The sequence below is a fragment of the Brassica rapa genome, chromosome A07 (assembly GCF_000309985.2).
Source record: "Brassica rapa cultivar Chiifu-401-42 chromosome A07, CAAS_Brap_v3.01, whole genome shotgun sequence".
NCBI lineage: Eukaryota > Viridiplantae > Streptophyta > Magnoliopsida > Brassicales > Brassicaceae > Brassica > Brassica rapa.
In genome coordinates, this window is record NC_024801.2 from 14927314 (window position 1) to 14950786 (window position 23473).

Consider the following 23473-nt stretch of genomic DNA (forward strand, 5'->3'; position numbering starts at 1 on the left):
TTATTTACTCAAACTTACTATGTTTTAATAAAAGATAATTATCACCGCTTCCAACGTCTTCCCATTATAAAAAAAAAATACGAAATTTGACTTTTCTTTCGGATACTTCAAAATTATCAATTTTAATTGACCAGATTTTTATTAAACATGTAATCCGCGCGAAGCGCGGACACCGACCCTAGTATTGATAATGTAATCTAATTTACTATAGGAGATACTTAGGAATTTGTGTATAAAAGTATAACGGTTCCAATTCTGTTATTATATATATTGATATGATCTTTCTATACTAAATAATTGATAATGACTACTTGGTCGACCAAAACAATAAGATTAATAAGTTAACATAAATGTAATTTGGTTTTGTTAGACATACATCGAGTTTATATATCTGACTTCATTAATAAAAGCCGGGTTTGTAACTTTGTATAAATTTGGTTCTACATGGAACGTTCCTCTACACGTGAGTATTGATGGTTCTAACCCAGTTTTGTACCAGATTCGTTTACAAAGTGAAGATTAAGTAATTTCCATGTGGTATAATGGGAGCAATATTAATGTTGTCTATCTATGTTATTGTTGCCGATTTCTTGTAATGCTAATAATCAATTTAAGAAATGTATTCATATCATAAAAAAGACAATGAATATTAAAATGTAGGTTTATTAATTACCTCAGTGACATTTTATAGTAAATAAGTGATAAATCTTAGGAGTATTTTATATTTGTTCTTTCTCTTCTAATAAGACATAATTTTCTTTTAATAAGATAGAAGTAAATAGTGTTTCAAGAACTGGTTAAAAGGGAATACAGAACACATTTTAACGGTCTTTTACCATTTTATTACACACCCTTTCTGGTGTCAAATGTAAAAAAACAAGATGAAGACGACGAAAGCTGTTTTTGTCCTCCAAAACATGAGCTTTCTCTCATCACAATAATAAATAGCAAAAACTCCTTTTTTTGTGTCCATTTCTCCTAATCCCCTTCTCTCTTATCCTCCTGGTATTATTATTATTCAGTCGACACAATAAAAATAACAAGCATATCGCTGCTGCTGCTTGCTTGTTTGTTTGTGGGGGGAAGGAAATCAGTAGACGCGAGCTTTGGGAGGGAAAGTGTCAATCTCATCGTCGAGAGTGTCCATGTGAACAGGCCTATACTCCAACCTCACTTTCTCGTCTTCCCAATACCCCAATGTATGCTTCATCCATTCTCCATCCTCTCTTTTCTGCACCCACACACACACACACACACACATTCATTATTATATCATCATCATCATCATCTTCTTCTTTATAAAATATACTACTGTATGAGGAAAGAAGGGGAATCAAACCGTGAAATCTTCCCGAGCATGTGCTCCTCTGCTTTCCTTTCGTGCTTCCGCTGAATGCATTGTTATTGAAGCGTTTATCAATAGGTTCTCCAGTTCTATTGTCTCTATCAGATCAGAGTTCCTGCATTCATCAGATAAGTTAGTCACAACTAACAAGGAGCTTTTTGTAACATTGATAATTTAATAATCTCGACCCCATGTGTAAACCATCGTTTTACCATATTAAACTCCGATCTTTAACCTGGACATCCTCGAAACTTTCCCATGCCTTGTCGATCAACTGACAACCTGCAATAAATTTTTCCAGGTTAAGATAAACTTGCGGCTTTTGCAGATGGGAGAGAGCTTATTAATCCCCAGGACTAACTAAGATTAATTTTTGTTACCTTCTTCCAATGTTTCTTGCGTGCGGAAGACAGCTGCATTGTTCTGCATAATCCTCTGCATGTTCAATCTGATACTTGATGTAGGAAGCGACCCGCTTGAGTGTCTTAACTTGTTCAGCCATTCTATCGTCTTCTTGCCTGCATTCTCCTCCAGAGGCCTCTGTTTCTCCCCTGCACCCATCGAGGAATAAGGCAGATAAAAAACATCAGGTTAGACTCTTCTTTATGTACTTTATAATACAGTATCTACAAAAAAAATGACTAACCTGGTTTGCTTATCTCTGCTACCCTATTCGCACAAGCACGGCCAAACACAACAATGTCGAGGAGAGAATTTGCACCAAGCCTGTTGGCACCGTGAACAGATGCACAAGCTGCCTCCCCAGCAGCCATAAGCCCTGGAACCACTGCATCTGGATCATCTCCTTTGATGGTCACTACCTGCACGACAAAAAAAAAAAATTACTCCTGATTTCTACTGCATCTCATATTTCACTCTACACAAATTTCAGTAAAATTACTTTAAAAGTTCAACGACTCCTGCTATTCTTACCTCGCCGTGGTAATTTGTTGGGATACCACCCATGTTATAGTGCACAGTAGGCAAGACTGGGATTGGCTCTTTGGTAACATCAACACCAGCGAAGATTGCAGCGGTCTCAGATATTCCAGGAAGCCTTTCTTTTAGAACTTCTGGTGGGAGATGGTTCAAATGGAGATAGATATGATCCTTATGCGGTCCTGGCCATTTTAGCAACGGTTAATCCAAAACAAGTATTAAGACTACACAGGATCACGAAATTAATCATGGTCCTCAAAGACTCATAATGAGGGTTAGCTGCGAAAGTTGAATCTAGCATACCTACACCACGACCTTCCCTAATTTCCATAGTCATAGATCTAGAGACAACATCTCTTGATGCAAGATCCTTGGCTGTAGGAGCATATCGTTCCATAAAACGTTCACCTTCACTGTTTCTAAGGATACCACCTTCACCTCGGGATCCTGCAATAGTACAGTAGAGAAACACCAGAAATGAACATGTGACAAACCACTTTAAATCTCTATCTTCTAAGTAAATGGAGTATGTGAGGACAAGATGCTAACCTTCAGTGATGAGACATCCGGCTCCATAAATACCAGTTGGATGGAACTGAACAAACTCCAAGTCCTGCATATGACGTAATCAGACAACAATATTATTAGTATACAGATACGTTATACACCATTTATCTCAAAACGGAATAGGCAGCATACCTGGAGTGGAAGACCAGCACGTGCAACCATGGCATTGCCATCTCCTGTGCATGTATGTGCTGAGGTTGCAGAGAAGTATGCTCTGCCGTAACCCTGGAAGAAAATGAGGCATAGTGTGAGTAAAGTTGCACAACTGGAAAAATTCGTAACATGAAACCTACTAAAAACTAGCTCACCCCAGTGGCCAAGATTGTTTGTGCAGAGCGGAAACGATGCAATGTTCCATCTTCCATGTTTAGTGCAATTACTCCCTGGCAAGTGCCTGCAGATCGGATAACAATGTTGCATCAATACTAACGGAAGCTACAAGTAAAAGGAAAAAATATCCCAAACACATACCATCACTAGCCATGAGCAAATCCAGAGCGAAGTATTCAACAAAGAACTGTGTGTTATGCTTCATAGCTTGTCCATATAAGGTATGCAAGAGAGCATGCCCAGTCCGATCCGCAGCACAAGCACAACGGTAGGCCTGACCACCTGACGGTAGAATAAAAAGAAAGCCAACATGAGAAAAATCTATTAAAACAATCAAAGCTCCCAAAACTAAGTCAGCAAGAGCACAAATGTAAAAAATCAAATAAAATGATCAAAAAGGTAGCAAGACGTTAGACAAAGTCACCTTTGCCAAAGTCAAGACTCTGGCCACCAAACGCACGCTGGTAAATTTTACCCTCTTCAGTACGAGAAAAGGGAAGACCATAATTCTCAAGTTCAATCACTGCTTTTGGTGCCTCTCTACACATATACTGAATGGCATCTTGATCACCTACACAAAGAAAATCAATAACTGTTCAATGCACGCACAACAACTGAACCACATACTAGCAAGAGCAATAAGCTATGAAAAGAGGAGTTGCAAGGAGGAGGAAGATTACCAAGCCAGTCACTTCCTTTGACAGTATCATACATATGCCATCTCCAGTCATCTTCAGACATGTTTCCCAGTGCAGCATTAATACCACCCTTCAACAGATCCCCCACATCACATTAAAGCTCATCAAATCTCAAAGAAACCAAAACTCCATTACTAATCAGAATGGTAAAACGAAATTAACCTGAGCAGCGACGGTATGTGACCGTGTGGGGAAGAGCTTGGTGATGCAAGCGGTGTTGAATCCATGCTCAGATAATCCAATGGCCGCCCTAAGCCCAGCACCACCAGCTCCCACAACCACCGCATCATAGGTGTGATCCACTATCGTGTAATCACCTGTCTGCTGCATGATCAACATCCATACACACAATAAGCAAAAATAAAAGCAATTCTAACAATACGCAATCCCGATCAAATTCAATACTAAAACTCAAACGGATTTGATGGCGGACGAAACTATTGACTACTGAATAAACCGTTACTCGAGATTCCACGCGTATTTACATACGATCGAAACGATAAACCTAAGAATCGGGAGAGAGATCTTACGGAACCGGTGGAGAGGAATCTGGAAAAGCGAGATCCAGAGAGCGAGGTCCTTGAGGAAGGAACACGAAGGCTACGAGAGACGCAGCGCCACATCTTCTTCTTGTTCTTGAATCCACTAGCCGATCAGATTCGATGCAAATGAAATGGTAGACGAAATCGTTTTTAAGTTTACCTGAGAACTCGCGAGCGGAGTGAGAGAGAGCCACCGAGGTGAGGTGCTTATTAAAGCAAAAATGGAAAACGATGACTTCTTTTAATTCCGTTTATACCCTTACTCTCTTACGATAACTACGCCTAAACCGGTTTGCTTTGGGAACTAAACCACCCCCCAAGGTTAGGCCCTCGTATTGGTCAAATTGATAACATGTTTGGTGGACAATTTATACTTTATTGCCCGTCTCCTGCTCATTTTTTAGATCAAACGATGAAAGGGGTAACTCGATTAAAATAAATAAATTTTAAAATAATAAGGGCCATTAAAAAAATTTAAATAATAATGGCCCATGTTTTTATTATCTATACCAGTAACATACTCATCAAATTATTCCATGCTTCCATAAATACTTTTTTCAATTTTTATATAAGGTTCAGCTTAATAGTATTCGGAAACGTAGGAAGGGATAATCGTGGACGGTTCTAATCCAGTATTTGGAAACCTTTTGTGAGGAAAAGACTAGGTTTGAATATACGATAATGACAACTATAAACATCAATTCCGTTGTCGTCCAGCGGTTAGGATACCTGGCTTTCACCCAGGCGACCCGGGTTCGATTCCCGGCAACGGAGCTCTTTTTTTTCACATTTTTGAGTTTTAGTTACTCAACCGGGCCTGATCATTAACATAGCAAAAATCCAACACAAACAAATAATGCAAAAATTCCAAGTTTCAAACTTCAACTTAACTAAAAGGTACTGCCAAATTTCAAAACGCATAAATAAATAGTCTAATAACATAGTATCCGCAATTGTTTTCATCAGATGTTTCCAAGGTTTCAAGTTAAAACTTCCGAGTATCAGGCAAAAGTAACCGGTAATGTTCCGGAGAAAAACACACACCGAAGTGGTTTTCAAAGAGTGGTCTAACTGTTGAGGGAAGACAGCATCCCTCCAGCTGAGCTAGAGACCACTTCCCAACCCGGACCCTTCACTGGAAAAGCTTCCTGTGCTTGAGTCTCACCAGGTAAGGTAATCATCAGGTCACTCCGGTCAAGCACCCTGTCAAGATCCTCCTCGCTTATGTCAGTTTGTATCAGTTTATCTTCAGCATTTTCGTCGTCCTTAAGCAACGCCAGTATGTCATCTTCCTGCGTATTTGTTTGGTTCAAGCGTTTACTAAGAGATTAAAGGGTATAGTACAAAAGGATTTGTTTTTTGAGAGAAATTAAACCTCTAACGGTGTTGAAGACTTGGCACGTTCTTGATGAAACTGCCCTTTGCCAATAACCACATGTTCCAGCTTAAGCTTACTGTACGCTCGTTTCAGAACTCGACCCTGCGCAAAACGTTATACTAGTCTCAATAAACAAAAATCTCACTGACTTGAGAGTAGAAACATGATTAATAGTTTTACCTCTATTGACTGAGCCGTCGCAAGCCTGTAAACATGAACAGGTTTTGTCTGACCAATTCTATGGCATCTGTCCATGGCTTGCAAGTCCATTTGAGGGTTCTGGAGATCAGGCAACCCACATACAGTTAGAGACCACCCAGAAAGAGATAAAGACCAGGAAAGAATTTCTTAGAAAAATGGACTAATTTGATTTTTACCCAATCGCTATCGTAGAGGATGCATGTATCTGCAGCAGTAAGATTAATTCCGAGTCCTCCAGCTCTGGTACTGAGAAGAAATATCCTGCAGTTGCTCTTCTCGTCATTGAATTCTTGGATCTGTTTCGTAAGAGATAGACCTTGTGGTTATTATATGGTACGAATATTGTTATGATGCAAAAGCAGCATAAGCACAGGACAAACCTGTCTTCTCCTTTCTTCTAGTTTCACACTACCGTCGATTCTGCAAACCTCAAACCCCTTCTCACTGAAGTAGTAATCCATAATGTCCAATATTTTTGTCCACTGAGAGAAGATAAGGACCTGTTCACCAGGGAAAACAAAAATCAGAGCCGATCTCATGGAAAATGAGCTATGCACCAGCCACCAGGGGTTGTGAATTGTAAAACATACTCTGTGATTTTTGGCAAATAGCCGAACAAGCAATCTCTCCAATAAGCGGAATTTACCGCACTGTCCCACAATATCTTCCAAAGGTGGGTAGAGATCTATTAAGAAAAAGAACAGTTAAACAGAATGGTACCATATAAATTTTGAACACATTTGTAGAAAGGCACACTGACACATACATGAGCCATCTAGTTGCCCCACGAGAAGGTCAGGATGGTTGCAGTTCTTTCGAAGTTGAATAGCAAGATTGTTAAGCTTTCCCTTCAAGCCATGACCTGATAATATAACGGATTAACAAAGCAATCCAGAAGAGACATAACTAATTGTAAAAGCATAAAACACACAGAAGATCAAGTATACCTCGGATAGTATCATCTCTAATGTGTGTTTCCAAGGTGCGATTCACAAGATGTTCCTGGAACTTCTTCTGATGATCCGTCATTGTAGCATAGATGATAATCTCTTTTTTCCGGGGAAGTGAGAGCTCAACATCACATTTCATTCTTCGGAGGATGAAAGGTCGTAGTATATTATGAAGTTTCGCAACAACCTAGCCAAAAAGTTACTCTTCTCATGAGATATATATATACAATCAAATAAATCTACTGAAATAAACCATAAATGTTCATACTTGAGCTCTTCTTTTCTCTTCTCCTTCTTCCTTAGTTGCTTCATTATTATTCTTTCCAGAAAAATCAAACCTATAAAGTACTAAGTTTATCAGCTGGATACTTGAAGAGGAATAAATGTTTAAAAGATGAAGCTACGGATAACAGTAGAAAAGTACCATGATTCAAATTCGTCATGTGATGCAAAGATGTCAGGCAGAATAAAATTCAACAGTGACCAAAGCTCAGACAAATTATTTTGCAGAGGTGTTCCTGTCAGCAGAAGTTTGTTCTCCATATTCAAGTATCTTAGCTCCCTCAGCAGTTTACACTTGTGGTTTTTCAACCTGTGACCCTATAAGATTAAATAAAAAAAAATAAGTTACAAGATGATACAAACTCATGTGCCTAGGACGCTAGTCAATCTGGAGAATTACCTCATCAATCACAACATATTTCCATGGATAGTGCCGCAGATTTTTTTTAGCATCATTCATAGCAACCTCATAAGAAGTTATGACTATAGGGAACTTCGGACCAACAGTTCTGGGCATGTGCTTCTTCCTGAGCTCATCCCTTTCTTTCTTATCTCCATGGTAAATGATTGCATTAATGGAAGGCGTGAACCTATTCAACAAGAGAACAAAAAATTGAAAACAAACCTCAAACCTTGACACATATATATAAACACGAATGGTCAAGAGAGTACCTAGAGATCTCATTCATCCAGTTTGAAAGAGTAGAGAGTGGAGCAATCACAAGATACGGACCATCCAACCCATTTCCTTTCAGGTGTGATAGGAAACCAATGGTTTGAATTGTCTTTCCAAGTCCCATTTGATCAGCTAGAATTCCATTCAAACCATTTTGCCACAATGATATCAGCCATTTGACACCTTTGAGCTGATAAGACTTTAACTTTCCACCAGTAAGAAGAGGAACAAGTTCACCCTGCTCTTTCATGACTCTTTCTTCCTCTGTCAGATCTGACTCGGCAGATTCACGACCTTCCTTAGATCTTGAAATCATAGCAGCAACAGCTTTCTTAGCCTTCATCTGAATGAAAAATAAAACGTCCAACATCCAAAAGTAAGTTGATTTTCTGAACAACACAAAAGATACCCAATATGAGAGTGGATGAAGTTTATAAAAAAAGGAACTAACACTGTCGCCCTGGGTAGCCGCCTTTCTTTTACGTCCACGACCTTTCTTCTCGGGCTCAGGCTCAGGCTCGGCCTTTTGGGTCTCACCTTCTATCCCATTCTAGCAAAACACAGGAAGTCAATTAAGAAAAAAAAAACAACTCTCATTACAAATGTGAATAACCAACAAGAAGAAGATTTTACTTTGGTGATATCCTCCATTTTTTCAAGGAGGAACTCAGAGTAGAGCTGGGTTTGCGTCAAGAGCTCATCAAGTTTAGTAAACTGAGTATCATTCAGATCTGGAGCTTCACCAGACCCAGCAGCACGTTTAGCAATCTCTTCATCTTCCCGGATTTTAAGCAGCTGCTCTTCTTCCTGAGCCATGGCCTCAGAGATAAGAGACGAATCTCCATTCTTGGCTAGAAGTATATCTTCCTCTACAGCAACAGCAGCAGTTTTCTCTTCACAGTTTTCCTTCAAAAAGTAAAACAAAACAAGGCCCAAATCAATACACATTTACAGAAGAAAAAGCTTCACACTCGAAAGCCCAAAGAACACAGAACAAACCTCATCGCTGAGAACAGAAGTGGGTGAGTCGCCGGAGCCATCTTTCTCCGTTTTGCCGTCGCTGGCCATTTCCGAAGCCCTAAAAATCCGAAAGTAAAATGACGAATCTAAAAATCAACAGAGATAAACAATGCTATACCACAACAAGCAATCATACACAGATTGGGAAAAATCCCCAAAGAATAACAGCGAGAGGCGTTAGGGATCAGTAACATCGCCGGAGAAAAAAAGGAGAGGTTGGGAGAGACTTACGGAGTGTTTTCTGTGGAGCGCAGACTAACCATTGGAGGAGAAGGTTGTTCCGGTAACGGGAAAAACCCCAAGCGGCGGGAGAAATCACCGAGCACTCTCTCTGTCTCTCTCTCAGACGCTTTCGGAGAGCAAATTCAAAACGAGGGTATGGTGAAAAGACGCACTGTCACATTTTTCGATTTTTCTATTAATTGGAAGTAGCGCCCACTGGCGGGAAGATTGTATTGACGCTTTTACCCCTATGTTTCTCCTTATCTGTATCACTGTATTCTCATTGTATAGTACAAAGGCGAAGACAATGGTTATGGGTATTGTATATTTGTATTACTTTTATTGACTGAATTTTATATAAATTATTATTATATCGAACAACACAGTCAGAGAATCCTGTGTATATTAATTACTAAGTTTTAATATGTAATCCTACATTAATCCAGTGGTTATATAATAAACATATAGAACATAAAAATGATGACAAGTTAAAATGCTAAATGGTTTCGTTTGTTTTGCAGGTGCATAATAAAACGCTAAACACATTATCAGACGGAAAGAAAACAAAGGAGTATCTTACAGAACACACACACGCATGTTTAATGTTTATTGCTACGGGAAGACAATAGCGTCAGCCATTAGATCCATACTCACGCGACTTAGAGCATCCACAACGGTGGCATCCATTGTGGAGTCCATAGGATTATTAAAGTATTAAATTTTTTTTTTTTTTTTTGAATAGTTAAGGACTCTTGTTAAAAATGTGTGTACAATGGTGATCCTTAAGTTAGAATCCTTAGGAAAAAAAATATTTTTTTTGTGAAATATAAATAAACAAAAAATACATTAATTTAACATAAAATACATTAATTAATCCATAACTTAACATCAAAATACAATAATTTTACATTAAAACAATAATTAAACATAAAATACATTAATTAAACATAAAAACAAAAATTTTACATAAATATAGAATAATTTTTAATCTTCATCACCAAATTTATTCCAAATATTTTGGATTAAATCATTCTTCAATCTTTCATGCTTTTGCTTATCACGAAGATCATTCCGAGTGGGAAAGATATTGTTCAGATTTGTTGGCATCTCGGTTTCCACCTCTGAACATCTGGAGGCGTCTCCTTCTTCAAATTCAGATATATCAATACGATAGTATCCATCCCGTTCATCTTCGACTATCATATTGTGGAGTATGATACATGCTCTCATAATCTTCCCTATCTTTTCTTTGTTCAATGTTTTAACCGGATTTCTAACAATTGCAAATCGAGATTGCAAAACTCCAAAAGCCCGCTCCACATCTTTTCGGGTTGCTTCTTGAACTTTAGCAAATAACTCATGTTGAGGAGTTTGTGGGAGTGTGATAGATTGGATAAATGTCGACCATTTTGGATATATACCGTCTGTGAGGTAGTACGCCAACTTATACGTGTGTCCGTTGACCATGTACTTTACCCTCGGAGCTCGACCTTGTAAAAGGTCATCAAAAACAGGAGATCGATCGAGAACATTAATATCGTTTAAGGTACCTGGAAGACCAAAAAAGACGTGCCATATCCAAATATCGTGAGAAGCTACCGCCTCTAAGACAATTGTCGGTTTTCCCGATCCACGTGCATATTGTCCTTTCCAAGCGGTTGTGCAGTTTTTCCACTCCCAATGCATACAATCAATGCTCCCGACCATCCCAGGAAACCCTCGTTTCTCTCCAATATCTAATAGCCGTTGGAGATCCTCCGGTGTGGGTCGTCGTAGATACTCATTTCCGAATAATTGTATAATTCCGTCTGTGAAATTATGTAAACACGAAAGTGCAGTGGTCTCAGCAAGTCGGAGATATTCATCAACGGTGTCAGCCGCATTACCATAAGCAAGCAGTCGAATAGCAGCAGTACATTTTTGTAGTGCCGTAAGACTCCATCTCCCGGTCGCATCTCTTCTTTGCTGGAAGAATGGAAAGTACTCTTCTAGGCCATGAACAAGACGCAAGAATAAATTCTGATTCATGCGAAAACGGCGTCTGAAAATTGCAGTCGAGAATGTCGGATCTTCGCTGAAATAGTCATTCCATAACTGGTCTTGTCCTCCTTCGCGGTGTCGTTCAACATACTGACGTGTCCTTTGTGGTATGGTTTGGGTCTCCACTATGTCGTTGTATATTTCTTCCACGTATTCATCACAAATTTCGTCCAATCTTGCATCGACTTCATCGGATGAAGATGATGACATTTCTAGAAAATAATTATCTTAAACAAATAAGATTGGATAGAAATTTTGATTATAGGTTTAACCAAAATATTATTTTAAACAAATGGGCAATGTTACATAATCAAATTTCATTAAATTTCAACATTGGTTTCATTGGTTTACTCCACATTAAAGTTCATTATTGGTTTGGTTTGACTCGTAATCAAATTTGTGCTACCGGTTCAACATTGGTTTCATTGGTTTACAACTCGTAATCAAATTTTTGCTACCGGTTCAACATTGGTTTCATTATTTCTATCAGTAAAAGTCTAGAACAAAGAAAACATCAGCTTGATACAATTCTTAATAGTCACAAACTACAGATGTTGAATCAAATAACAAAAAACATCAGTGCAGTGTTTTTAAATATTAGAAGGGATCAGACAATCATTCAAATACTAGAGGATACACGTTTTTTCCAAGTTTGAAAACAAATAGAGTAGATTACCTAAACTTCAGTGCAGTGGTAGATAAGAACAGCTCCGAGGAAAACAAAGAGAGTTGATTAATACAAACTCTCAGAGACAACTACAACACTAGTACTTATACTAAAGGAAACAGAGTCATCCGTGACTCCTACAACACCCGTGGCTCCTGCAACACCCGTGACTCCTTCCCACAAGAGCTACAGACCAAATGCACCCGTGACTCCTTCCCACATGCGTCAACCTGTCAAAACAGAGTGACAAGAGTTAGTAAGCGTTTTTAAAAATATCAATTTCGATCAAATAACACAGTGATCAAGTACACTAAATAGTTATAATACCTAAAAAGCAAGATTAATAAAAGATCATAACATTTCTGACATTAGTTTGAGCTTAAGACTGATTTCCATTTCAGAGAGAGGTTCTGCTTTTGCGAGTAAACGATCAAGAAGCTTCTGTTTCGACAGTTTTTGTTTAATTTCTAAAACCCCCTGTAGTTGCGACAACTCCTCCTCCCTGCCACTCTTCTTCTTCTTACCAGCTTTCGCAGCCTTTACTCCTGGTGGTCTAACCTCTGGATCGACAAACTGCTCTTCTTCTGTATCCACCTCCACAGCTTGTTTGCGCTTCTCCTTTGCCGGATATAAGGAGCACCATTTCTGGTCGTGCCTCAGCTCCCTCCAGCAGTTTTCAATAGTTAAAACACCAGAAAGTTAAAAAATTACCTCGTTAAAGAAACATGGCTGGTACGCCCCACTCCTTTGAATCCTTCACAATTTTTCCTGAAAAAGAAGAACAAACAATCAACTTTCTCAAACTATAAAATTTGATAACTATAAGAGATGAAACAATTAAATAAACTAACCTAGCACATTTATAAGTAACACCAACCCTACTAAAACTATGGTAAAGACCATTCGCTTAGCTCCTGGTTTCTTCTTTGTAAGCTCGCCTATTCTCTTCTCAAGGATGAGCAGCTTCTGCTCACGCTCATTGGCTTCACCCTTAAGCTCACTAAGCTCCGTCTGAATGTCCCTCATCTCCTCCTCGACGGCCACGTCCCACCATTTCCAGACGTGGCAGTCTCCATCATCACCATTGGGGCACGTAATGTACCGTCGGTATGGATCTTTAGGAGTTAGTCCATAACCGTGAACAGGCTCCGACCCACAGTAGCATGTCCTGGGGATTCCATCATCACCCTCTGGTGATGGTTTGTTGTGAATGGCCTCTGCATTCCACTGACTTATCTCAGCTTCAGCCGCGTACATCTCTGCTTCGGCTTGAAGGAGGGAGTTTAAGTCTTGAGAGTTTGATGATGAAGATGGCTGGCTGTAACTGTATCGTCCCATTATCGTAAACCTGAAAAGAAATTGAAAACAGACAGAGTTAAACAACCACTAGAGTTAAAGCAAATTGACGAGAAGGAAGCAAACTGGCTAGAAGGAACGAAAACAACATCAACAAAGTGAATTCGAACACATATAAGATAACAATATCACTAAAAAAGTTTCAATTGAAAACAGTTCAGAAACGGCAAATCGCTTGAAACTACAACCTGTTTCAATCCGTATTGACACAAAGAGGATATCCGAGACCGATACAATCCATAAACAAGAAATAACGATTTATCCCCAAAATTTTTACAAACCCTCATTTCTCAATTAAACTAAATTCGGTCGAAACCACACCACCAAACCCTTAATAGAGAACAGAGAACATGAAGAGTGATCTTAATCAAGAAATCTAGGAGTAAAAGCTTCGATTTACCTTAGCTGGAGCCGAGGGAGCGAGATCGAGAGAGATCGCCTGTAAATCGCCTTTCTCTCCTTAACTTTTTTTTTTTTCGGTTTCGATGGAAAATGAATTTTTTTTTTGACCCCACCCAAACGCATAGCCCACGCACCCACTCAGAAGAAGCCACGTCTCTAAGGATTCGATCCGTCTAAACCCTCGCGACGGCCCAGTCCTTCCTGCATTAAGCATAAATATTATTTTTTTAATACCCTAATCCTACGGATTTGGGCTAAGGATTCATCAAAATCCACGGTTGCGGGTGCTCTTAGAAAACTCTGACCGTGAAAAGCATATTCTGATTAGCTATGCTTATAGAATGAGCCATTTGAATTGGTAGAAGACCGTTCTGTCATATTCTGATTAGCTCTGCTTATAGAATGAGCCATTTGAATTGGTAGAAGACCGTTCTGTCATATGCTTCCCACGTAGGATGAATCATAAGGTGCCAGGATAGGGAAAACCGGGACAAAATATTTCAAAGTAGCTTACCAGGATGGGTTTCGAGAAATATATATCTTAGACACTATGAAACCTGTGAGTGTCAACCCCTCGATATAGTAGTAACAAGAGCATATATATATATCCTTTGAAAAGACAGATCAAAATGTGAAAGTTACCTGATCTATACCTGCTCCTATGGTTGACTTGCCCAGAAAAATCTCAACCAAGGTTTGTGAAATTTACAAAATACGGAGCAGGATTTCTTTTACTACTTACAATATTTTAGCAAGTTATGAGAAAAAGACCCAGTGGCTTTAATAAGTAGACTAAAAGAAGGCGAAACATGTCAATTCAGAAACATCTCGACCTCTGGTCTCAAAGGAAAAAAGCTGTGCGTAAAAATTTCAAAAACCTAGACTTCTGAACGTAAAATCAAACATATTGCAAAGAGAAACATGAGAGCGAGAAGCCATCTCAAAAATTCTTACCGAACCTGTTAGGGAATGATGGGATATACATACCTGCTTGATTGGTCCATAAGCCTCAAACTCTCTTTTAATCTTACTCTCAGAGGTTTCGTAGTTCTGCAAGTAGACAAGAGGAGCATAAAGTCAAGTACCACAAAACACACACCTGTCTACAATGGTCGTCAATTCAGCAGGCAGTGGAACTTACAAGTCTTGCAACAAACAGTGTCTTGTATGGATCTCCAGAAGCATTGGGATCATTATTCGGATAATCTGACAGACAAAAAAAATATCAAACTGTAACTTCAAGTCACCAAAACAGAGCTGCTATATAAATTATAAAATAGCCAGCTCTGTTTTACAATTCTTTAGATCCTCTGCAGCCTTTTCAACGCCTTTCTCCAGTCGTGATTTATGAATTCTCTCCCTTTTCTGTGCCTGGTGGTCCAAAATAGAATAAAGATATACATGTCACTAAAGTAAGCATAACAGAGAGAGAGATTGAGATGAAAACATACAGGAGTTTCAACTTCAGGCTTAGGTGGAGCATACTCTGGATTTCCAGGTTCAGCAAAGTGACACACATATTGAGCCATGCCTAAGAAAATACACACACACGGGACAAAGAAGATTATTACCCTCCTCATTATGAGTAAAAGTTAAATAGAATCAGAAGCAAAGCTCGCAAACCTGTATAAGGAGGGCATTTTCTCTTCTCAGGTGGTGGCTGGAACTCCAAGGGAGGTCGTGGTTCAAAGAGCTTCAAAAGATTGGGGGTCAAGCCTGTGGGTTGGCTTTGACCCATCTGCGAAACAGCAAGTGATCATATTAACTTTCTAATACTAAGATGAAATCCACCTCAAACAGGTTACAAAGCCTTCTCCTCATGGTGAATCCATACATCTTATTGATTCTAAACTGTCATTTGATATTCAAAATTCAGAAGTGATCATGTTATTAGCACCTGATCCGCAATGGTAAAATATCAGTAGATACTGAGATAATACTTGATGAAAAGACTAGAACACAACAACCAAATTTGAATCGTAGAATCTTAATAAATATCTCTAGTGTAAGATAAATAAAGCAAACGAGAGCGAAAATCGTATGAATAAATCGGAGAGAAGAGACGACGAACCAGCTTAAGCTGAAGAACATTGCATCGGTTCTGAACCTTAGTTAGTGCGTGCCTGTACGGCAGCGTTTTGGTTACGCATGAAAGGCTCGTTCATGTCCCCCATGGTGAAGGTCGATCGGAGCTCAGCTACGGTTTTTCCGGGAGGGAGAATGGAGATGGGTTTCGCTGGAAATTTGAACGAAGGTTGAATAAAATGTACAGTAGGTTCTGTTCTCGTGTGAGGATCTTAATCTTATTTTTAAATTATTTATATTTTTTTATTTTAGTTTGGCAACAAAATTATCCAAATTTAAAATATAATTAATTAATTATTTTTTGGCAAACTGGGCTGATCTAAGAGCAGAAAGATATATTTAGAGTCCAAAACAAAAAAGGACATTACCATTCAAAGCCAAAATAAAAGAAAGTTCCTCAAAAATTTGTCTTTAGCAAAGCGATTCATGCCTCTAAGTGGAACGGAAAAAAATAACAGTGATCATGGATGGACATATTTTTTTTGGAGGGAGGTGGGAATGACGAGACTGATCTTTCTGACATGGAGTATATAAGTATTGTTACGCTACGCCAGCTCGGGGACTACACTACCTTTGATAAAGCTTCGGCGTATTATAAAACACACACAAGAAGTCTACTTCAATCGACGGCTGCTTCGTTTGGATGTTTGAGTCGTTGTTCCTTTGTCCGCAAGTTTCAGAGTCTTTGTCAATTCCCGTACGTTCTGCAAAACAAAAACAGAGATTAAGGTTAAAGCAATTTTGACACTCAAAGAACCCATGTAGAAGAAAAATACATATTGAGATTATTGAAGTTCTGCGGATCGATCGATGCTTGTGTACAGCTGTCCTAAGCATCAAGAAGCTAAGATCGCTTCTTTGAGAAGAGGAAGCTTGCTATGTATTTTTACTATTTAAGATTATCAAGATCAACCGCATGGGAGTGGGTAGTATAAACCAGACCAATGCACCATGAAGAGAATACTACTATAACATGAAGGAAAGAAACAGAACAGAACAGTCAAGCAATTACTAGATCTCTCTACCTTATGTGGCTTACTCTGAAACTAAAAATGCGGACAAAGAAACCACATTCTCCCACTAACTAAACCGCGGAGAAAGAGATCTACAACCAAAACACTAACACTTCAAAGCCAGAACCCGAAACATGCTTCTTTTTGTCCTAGTTGCCTGATGTGGTAAGATCAGGCCAGGAAAGGATAATATTAATAGCTGAAGCCTATCTACTAATTAACACTTGTACATAATAATATACTAAAATCTAAACCCACTTAATATAGCTGGGAACATTCAACTTATGGGGACAAAAAAAATCCCGCGACGCAAATCAGCTTTGCATTCGGAAGTAGAAGTACTGTGATGGGCGATGGAGAACATGCTTCAACATGTCAGAGCTTCGGGACAAACTGTAAGAAACTGATTGCAATGATAAAGGATCCCCATGCTTGGCCAAGATTTACGACAAAATTGGAGAGGATAGAAACGTTACAGATATGCTTTACGGACATCAAAATCACTCATGTTCCACGGGCGCGCAATCAGACTTCTGATTTTTTAGCTAAGACTGCTAGATCTTTCCATAGGAAATTGCATTTTATTAATTGTTCTATTCCGGTTTGGTTAACCAGACCAGCTCAAGTTTGACTAATAGAATGGCCTTTTGAATTAATAAAAAAAAAACATATGACAGAACGGTCTTCTACCGATTCAAATGGCTCATTCTATAAGCAGAGCTAATCAGAATGAATCAAAAGTCAGATTCATTGTTAGAGACTCTCACCGTGGAATGCACCGGGGGCGGATCTATAACTACGGAGCGAATAGACATCCTCGCGATCTCCGAAACGGCGGCTTCCACCACATCAGGCACATCACTGGTAAGCTCCTCGTAAGCAGCCTCAAACGCCTCCTGCCAAAACCTGGGCAGCCTGATACGACGGCCATTGTTATACACATCCCACATGTGCTTCACCACTTTCTCCCTCTCCTCCATTTCCTGATCTCACCAATCAAACCACCCCTAATCAAAAACATAACCAACCAACAGCGAAATCTGGAAGGAGATTTGATTAACTCACGAGAACGTCGAGATCCTCGTGGATCGGAAAGACCAGATCGTCTGTGAAATGGCTTATGTTCCCCGCTGACCACCGGAGATTCACCGTGCCGGTGAGCATTGACCAGAACGCGAGGAGGAGAATCGCGGCCAAGGCCCAGAACTTGTATCGGCCTTTCGAGAATAGCGCGGAGTAGCCGTTTTCCTTCTTGGCGTTCGCCGCGGCGGAAGAAGTGCTGAGAGGTAAGGTATCGGCGTCCTTCATTGGATCGGAGACGGAACAAGTGTTGAATCTGTAAATACAGCGTCGTCCGTTTCTCTTCCCAATCTGGAAAGTGTGAATGAGGAAAACTGGTTTGCTTATATATAAATCCTTTAAACTATAATTAGACCCTTCGTTTGTTATTTTTTTAAGGACCGACACTATTAACACGAAAAGTATATACATATTTTTAGAGAAAGTGATCTGTTTTCAACTTCATTAATTTAATGAATGAACTTGGTTACCATCTTAAGAAAAGATTTAGATCCATGAAAGAGGAAGCTCTTAATTATTAAATAAGTTAGTTGTCATATTTTTAATAAGCTCTTAATAAGTGGGGGTTATTAGTTGGTGTATTTTGATGGATTTGAAAATCCAAACTAAATCTAATGTTATTGGTTATATGATTTTAAAATATGTATTGAAATCAGGTGTTATTCGTTTAATGATTTATAAATTATAATTCAAATCAAGTGTTATTCGTTTAATGATTCATAAATTCTAATTCAAATCAAGTGTTATTCAATCATACGGATTTACTAATATATTTGATTTCATAATGTATTTGAATGGATTTGCATGGATTTCTTTGTGAAAAATACAAAGGCCCAAATCCGAAAAAAACCTCTGGATTTGTAAATACTAATCCGATAAAATTTGAAAATTTGTATATTTTATTTGGATTTATAAATACTATATGGATTTCAACTTATTGTCGATGCTATTGAAAAAGATAAACTAATATACTCGTTTTATTTCATTCTATGATAAAAATTGGTTTAAAAAATTAGATTTATGAAACTATACATTTTTTCTCAACATCAAATTTATTGTAAATCAATTTAGTAGACACATTAAACCACAAGATTTATATAGAACCTTATAATATTATTGTTCTTCCAAATTTAACCAAAAAAACAAAAATTATTGTTCTTTTGTATCCAAAGTTTAATACTGAACAAATCTTAAATGCATCGACTTTGTTGATATATCAAAAACTAACGAAAAATAATAAAACAGGAGCAAAAGAATGATAAATACAACTAAAGGACAAAATTATTTTCCAATCTTCAAATTGGCCGGGGGACGAAAATGATCCACCGAGAGACCCCAAACGTTAAAATCAACTTCTTCGATCCGCCACTTCTCCGTCATTTGTCTCCTGTGATTCGCTGATGCTTCACCGTACCGAAACACGGTAACCGACGTTATTCCGCCGTGAGCGATGTTCACATTATCCACGTACCTGTAATCATCCATCACCGATTCGGCGCTAGTCTCCCAGAAAACGTCACCATCCTTGGTCCGCATACTCAGAAGCCGCGAGTCCTCAAACTGAATCAACAGTCCCGATCTTTGGCTAAAGTAACCCCATATAGTATGATGAATGATCTCAAAATTTAAACCGCTTTGAGCCTCTCTAACCGCTGGACTTGTCTCCAGTTTTAATATAAAGCAATCCTCGCCGTTAATTATCTTCTCTCCGATGCACGTCGCGTCGAGGAACAAATTCGCCGTTGATCGAGGATCTAAACCCTGGTAACAACAAACCACCGGTTCATTAATAATTTAATATATTATAATAACTAAACCGGAATTGAATTGTAAAAAAAACAAACTAAACCGGAACTGTACCTGTAAAAACCGACGAAGAGGTCTCGGCGTACCGGTAGACGCGGGTGTTTGTTGGTTAGAAGAATGCCGCCACGAAAGGCGACCGTTACTTCCACATATGACTTTACAGCCAGAGACAACGAGCTCCAAACACCAGAGATCTGGATCCTTCTGCCACAACACAAAACCACCCATCTCGTCATTACTCTTAAGATTGCCGACAGATTCATCTCCTTGGTGAAACTCCGACGCTGTCATCTTCACTTGTCCGGTCACACACATACTGTTCACAGCGTTTAACGCCGCTGGTCCTCCCGTCGCCGCTATGTACTGCTGCACTATATATTTCGCAGTCGAAGCTTGCTGCATGCAGTCAAATATTTGATTAAATCAGCTATATTAGATTGATTGTGAGATTCAGGGCCGTGTAATAAGTGCCCCCAAATATAAAAATATCAAAAATTATTATTTTAAAAAATATCTATATATATAGATACATCAAGGTAAGAATTTTAATATTTTAGATAAAATGCTAAATTTAGAGCTTATAATTTTTTTTTAAAATCAAACGAAATTATTAATTTTTACAATTACTTGATAAAATCGTCGAATATTCACGGAATAATTTTTTTGAACAAGGTCTAAAATTAATTCGAGAAGCCCTGGTGAGATTGAGATTACTTACGATGGAAGAATCTTTGACAGGCTTATGAACAGAGTGACCAACTTGAACTTGAAGAGGTATAAGAGGTGAACCAACGAGATAGAGAAGGAAACGAAGCTCGTTGATACGAGCAGCGATCAAGGGTTGAGACCATTTATCGGACGTTTGAGCTTTCATCCACGTCATCATGTTCTGGCACCTCAAAGCAGGGTTATTGCCCATACCGGAAAACATCTCCTCCGGTATCGGAACTTCCAAAACCGTCTCCAAACCATCGTCTTTGTCTATGTTGGGACACAGCTTCCTCATACACTTGCCACTCCTTCGGTTCTTCCTGTTCTTTCGTTTTTCTTTTGTTCTGTGAGCGATCGACTGAACGAAACCTACAAATGGTTCAAAGATTGTCAGCACGCCTGTATCTCATCAAACCTATCTTCTTTGTTTTTTTTCTATTTCTCTATTTTGTTTTTCTAATGATTCCCTAACCTTTGTAATTTCGTCCATGTTTAATTGTTTAAAATGTCTTCCAGTTGACAGTTGTGGTTCTCCTTTGTTTTAGGCTATTTTAATTGGAGTTTCGATTAGTCTCGTCGTCTTTAATTAGCTTTGTGTTCTTGATAACAAATACACAAGTAATTTGCATGTCTCATGCTCATGCCATACATATTAATCTTATAGATTTTTTATTCATATTTTGTGAATTGTTGTATTTTTCCTGTGAAAATTGAGGGGACGAAATTATATTTTAATTTTTTTCTTGAATGGCTTTTGTTTGTCCTTGTCTTTAGGATTTGGTCTATAACGTTACAACAATATTGATTTTTGTAAAAAGAAAATATATTGATTTCCTATTTTTGTGCTATTCAAATGGGGTTTGTTACTTTGTTTGGTCTTTGTTTCATTGTTTGTATTCACTATTCAGTTAAGCTTTGTTTTTCTTCTTCTGGAGTTGGAATAAATATCATTTAATTGTTTATGGACAAGTTGTAATCGAAGTGTACGGAGGAAGTGGATCAAACTATGTAGTTATAAATTCAAACTAAGTTACTTACCAAGATCATTAAGCAACAATCCAAGACTGTTAAAAATTCAAATATTGGAGAGACACTAGTTGGAAATTTGGAAGACTATTGGCCACAAATATTTGAAGCCCATTAATAGGAAGCTAATATAACAATTGGGTAACATATATAATCTCAAAAGACCAGCCAACACTCGTACGAACAGGCCAGCTAATACCTTAAATTCCAGTTTTACCCTCAACGGCTGATAAAATTAACACAGGAGCTAGCGGCTGCAGATTAAGGGAGGAGGTTTGGTAATAAGGAGGAGCTTTTGATAAGTGGTGGTAGGTTTCACTTTCTTCAACCGTAAAACCTAATTCCTTGCAATATAGAGAGTCCCTTCAAGAGTGAGTGAAGAATCTCTGTCGTTGATAGTCTGATGATTCGTGTAGTTCCGTTCCGTTCCGTTCCGTTTTGGTTTACATAGATAGGCTCTAAGATTAAAGGATGTTTTCTAGGTTGTTAGTGTTAATCATCGTCATTAAACATTGGTTTATTTTGCTTTGTTCAGATGTCAGCGACTGCTCTCTCAAGACTAAACCCTATTTCTCAAATTGGGTTTCAAGTAGCTGCAAAAAGCAACAAGACCTTCTTCTCCGGTGCTCAAAGGAGATTGTTTTCTGATTCCGGAAGGAGACTACGAGGAGGAGCCATGGCTACTTCTGGTTCTCTCCCAGTCTTTGGGGACGCCTGCTTGGATGATTTGTTCACAGCTTGTGCTAATAACGGTTTAGACTTCACCAAGAAGCCTTCAAGTCCTGCTGGTGTTACCTTCTTCACTGCTGCTAGCATGAGACTTGGGAGGAAGAGAGAGCATTTAAAGAACAGATTGGTCTGTCACTATTCCAGCATTGATCCCCTCGACAAGACTCCTTCACTCTTTGGGGGTTTCTCTAAGACTGTCCACACCACCTCTACTGTCTGTTTCTCGGCTCATGAGCTGTCTACTTCTCAAGACTCTGAGCTTTCACCAACTACTACATCTCTTAAGTAAGTTCTCTATATCTTTTTTTCTTTGTTATAAGTTTTTGAGTTAACTGATGTTATTTTGAGCAGGTGTTTGAAGCTGGTGTCTGGTTCATGTTACCTCCCACATCCTGAGAAAGAAGCTACAGGCGGAGAAGACGCTCACTTCATCTGCGATGAAGAACAAGCCATCGGTGTTGCTGATGGTGTTGGCGGTTGGGCTGAAGTCGGTGTCAACGCTGGCTTGTTCTCTCGTGAACTAATGTCTTACTCAGTAGCAGCTATTCGAGAACTGGCTAAAGGTTCTTCTATTGACCCGTTGATGGTCTTAGAGAAAGCGCATTCTCAAACCAGAGCTCAAGGCTCCTCCACTGCTTGTATCATCGCTTTGACTGACAAGGTAAGTTTTGTTTCCTTTGCTTGTGAGTGAAACAACACAATAAAGCTTAGGTAAAAATATGTTCTTGTTTCAGGGACTACACGCTATTAATCTCGGAGACAGTGGATTCACGGTGGTTAGAGACGGGACCACGGTGTTTCAGTCACCGGTTCAGCAGCACGGGTTCAACTTTACTTATCAGTTAGGGTGTGGAGACAGTGGTGGCGACATGCCTCGCTCCGGTCAGGTCTGTTCTCCTGAACTCTTAATAAGACTACTTAATATGACAACATTATTGAACAAAACCTCTAAGGCTCTTATTGAATTAGGTATTCATGATTGATGTGGAGGCTGGGGATGTGATTGTGGCGGGAACGGACGGTGTGTATGATAATCTATACAACGAAGACATCACAGGAGTGGTTGTTAGTTCGGTTAGAGCTGGACTGGACCCTAAAGGCACTGCTCAGAAGATTGCGGATTTGGCACGTGCGAGAGCTGTTGACAAAAAACGGCAGAGTCCTTTCGCCACCGCGGCTCAGGAGGCTGGCTACAGGTATTACGGAGGAAAGCTTGATGACATCACCGCCCTCGTCTCTTACGTAACACCAGCTTGATCGCTCCTTTTGTTTTAAATTTTGTAACGGTATTATCTGATGAGCTCACACACTAGTTCATGATGTGTACTTTGGTTTCAATGAATCCAAATAAGTTTTTATCTTTCAGTTGATCAGTTTTATCACAGGTGAATCCGATGATGGTGGTGAT

The 23473-nt window shown here is 39.0% G+C and overlaps 6 protein-coding genes, 1 non-coding gene and 1 pseudogene across 9 annotated transcripts; 2 read left to right on the forward strand and 6 right to left on the reverse strand.

The window, feature by feature from the left end:
- Positions 1–791: 791 nt before the first annotated feature.
- LOC103829568 (succinate dehydrogenase [ubiquinone] flavoprotein subunit 1, mitochondrial) lies at positions 792–4660 on the reverse strand. Of its 2 annotated transcripts, none has more exons than XM_018653262.2 (15): positions 4410–4660; positions 4042–4203; positions 3862–3949; positions 3606–3752; positions 3323–3463; positions 3160–3245; positions 2984–3076; positions 2834–2897; positions 2588–2731; positions 2279–2466; positions 1992–2166; positions 1726–1896; positions 1558–1627; positions 1340–1460; positions 792–1231 (listed from the first exon to the last, which is right to left on the reverse strand). In XM_018653262.2, the coding sequence occupies exons 1-15, from the start codon at positions 4500–4502 to the stop codon at positions 1091–1093; spliced, it is 1884 nt and encodes a 627-aa protein (XP_018508778.1). In that variant the 5' UTR covers positions 4503–4660; the 3' UTR covers positions 792–1090. The 2 variants fall into 2 exon arrangements, with proteins under 2 accessions (XP_018508778.1, XP_009103489.1); XM_009105241.3 differs by having other exon boundaries at positions 4042–4200; positions 4410–4655.
- A 463-nt stretch (positions 4661–5123) lies between these two features.
- Positions 5124–5195, forward strand: TRNAE-UUC. Its single transcript has one exon. It is a non-coding gene; the product is annotated as a tRNA-Glu (tRNA).
- An 80-nt stretch (positions 5196–5275) lies between these two features.
- On the reverse strand, positions 5276–9883 carry LOC103829569 (ATP-dependent DNA helicase DDM1). Its single transcript, XM_009105242.3, has 16 exons — positions 9160–9883; positions 8908–8986; positions 8542–8814; positions 8360–8458; positions 7905–8251; positions 7633–7822; positions 7375–7550; positions 7219–7288; positions 6948–7137; positions 6767–6862; positions 6591–6685; positions 6381–6500; positions 6177–6296; positions 5980–6078; positions 5797–5901; positions 5276–5713 (listed from the first exon to the last, which is right to left on the reverse strand). The coding sequence occupies exons 1-16, from the start codon at positions 9189–9191 to the stop codon at positions 5489–5491; spliced, it is 2316 nt and encodes a 771-aa protein (XP_009103490.2). The 5' UTR covers positions 9192–9883; the 3' UTR covers positions 5276–5488.
- Positions 9884–10241: 358 nt separating this feature from the next.
- Positions 10242–11400, reverse strand: LOC103829883. Its single transcript, XM_033275992.1, has 3 exons — positions 10839–11400; positions 10429–10700; positions 10242–10346 (listed from the first exon to the last, which is right to left on the reverse strand). Exons 1-3 carry the CDS (start codon positions 11398–11400, stop codon positions 10242–10244), a joined length of 939 nt encoding a protein of 312 aa, XP_033131883.1.
- A 505-nt stretch (positions 11401–11905) lies between these two features.
- On the reverse strand, positions 11906–15799 carry LOC103829571 (annotated as a pseudogene).
- A 239-nt stretch (positions 15800–16038) lies between these two features.
- On the reverse strand, positions 16039–18125 carry LOC103829572. The gene is made up of 3 exons (XM_009105243.3): positions 17779–18125; positions 17481–17696; positions 16039–16404 (listed from the first exon to the last, which is right to left on the reverse strand). The coding sequence occupies exons 1-3, from the start codon at positions 18019–18021 to the stop codon at positions 16315–16317; spliced, it is 549 nt and encodes a 182-aa protein (XP_009103491.1). The 5' UTR covers positions 18022–18125; the 3' UTR covers positions 16039–16314.
- An 807-nt stretch (positions 18126–18932) lies between these two features.
- Positions 18933–21202, reverse strand: LOC103829573. Its single transcript, XM_009105244.3, has 3 exons — positions 20318–21202; positions 19654–19995; positions 18933–19554 (listed from the first exon to the last, which is right to left on the reverse strand). Exons 1-3 carry the CDS (start codon positions 20603–20605, stop codon positions 19075–19077), a joined length of 1110 nt encoding a protein of 369 aa, XP_009103492.1. The 5' UTR covers positions 20606–21202; the 3' UTR covers positions 18933–19074.
- A 263-nt stretch (positions 21203–21465) lies between these two features.
- On the forward strand, positions 21466–23430 carry LOC103829575 (probable protein phosphatase 2C 80). 2 transcript variants are annotated; one of them, XM_009105247.2, is made up of 5 exons: positions 21466–21644; positions 21872–22350; positions 22417–22726; positions 22800–22952; positions 23035–23430. In XM_009105247.2, the coding sequence occupies exons 2-5, from the start codon at positions 21872–21874 to the stop codon at positions 23320–23322; spliced, it is 1230 nt and encodes a 409-aa protein (XP_009103495.1). In that variant the 5' UTR covers positions 21466–21644; the 3' UTR covers positions 23323–23430. The 2 variants fall into 2 exon arrangements, with proteins under 2 accessions (XP_009103495.1, XP_009103494.1); XM_009105246.3 differs by having other exon boundaries at positions 21498–21707.
- Positions 23431–23473: the final 43 nt, after the last annotated feature.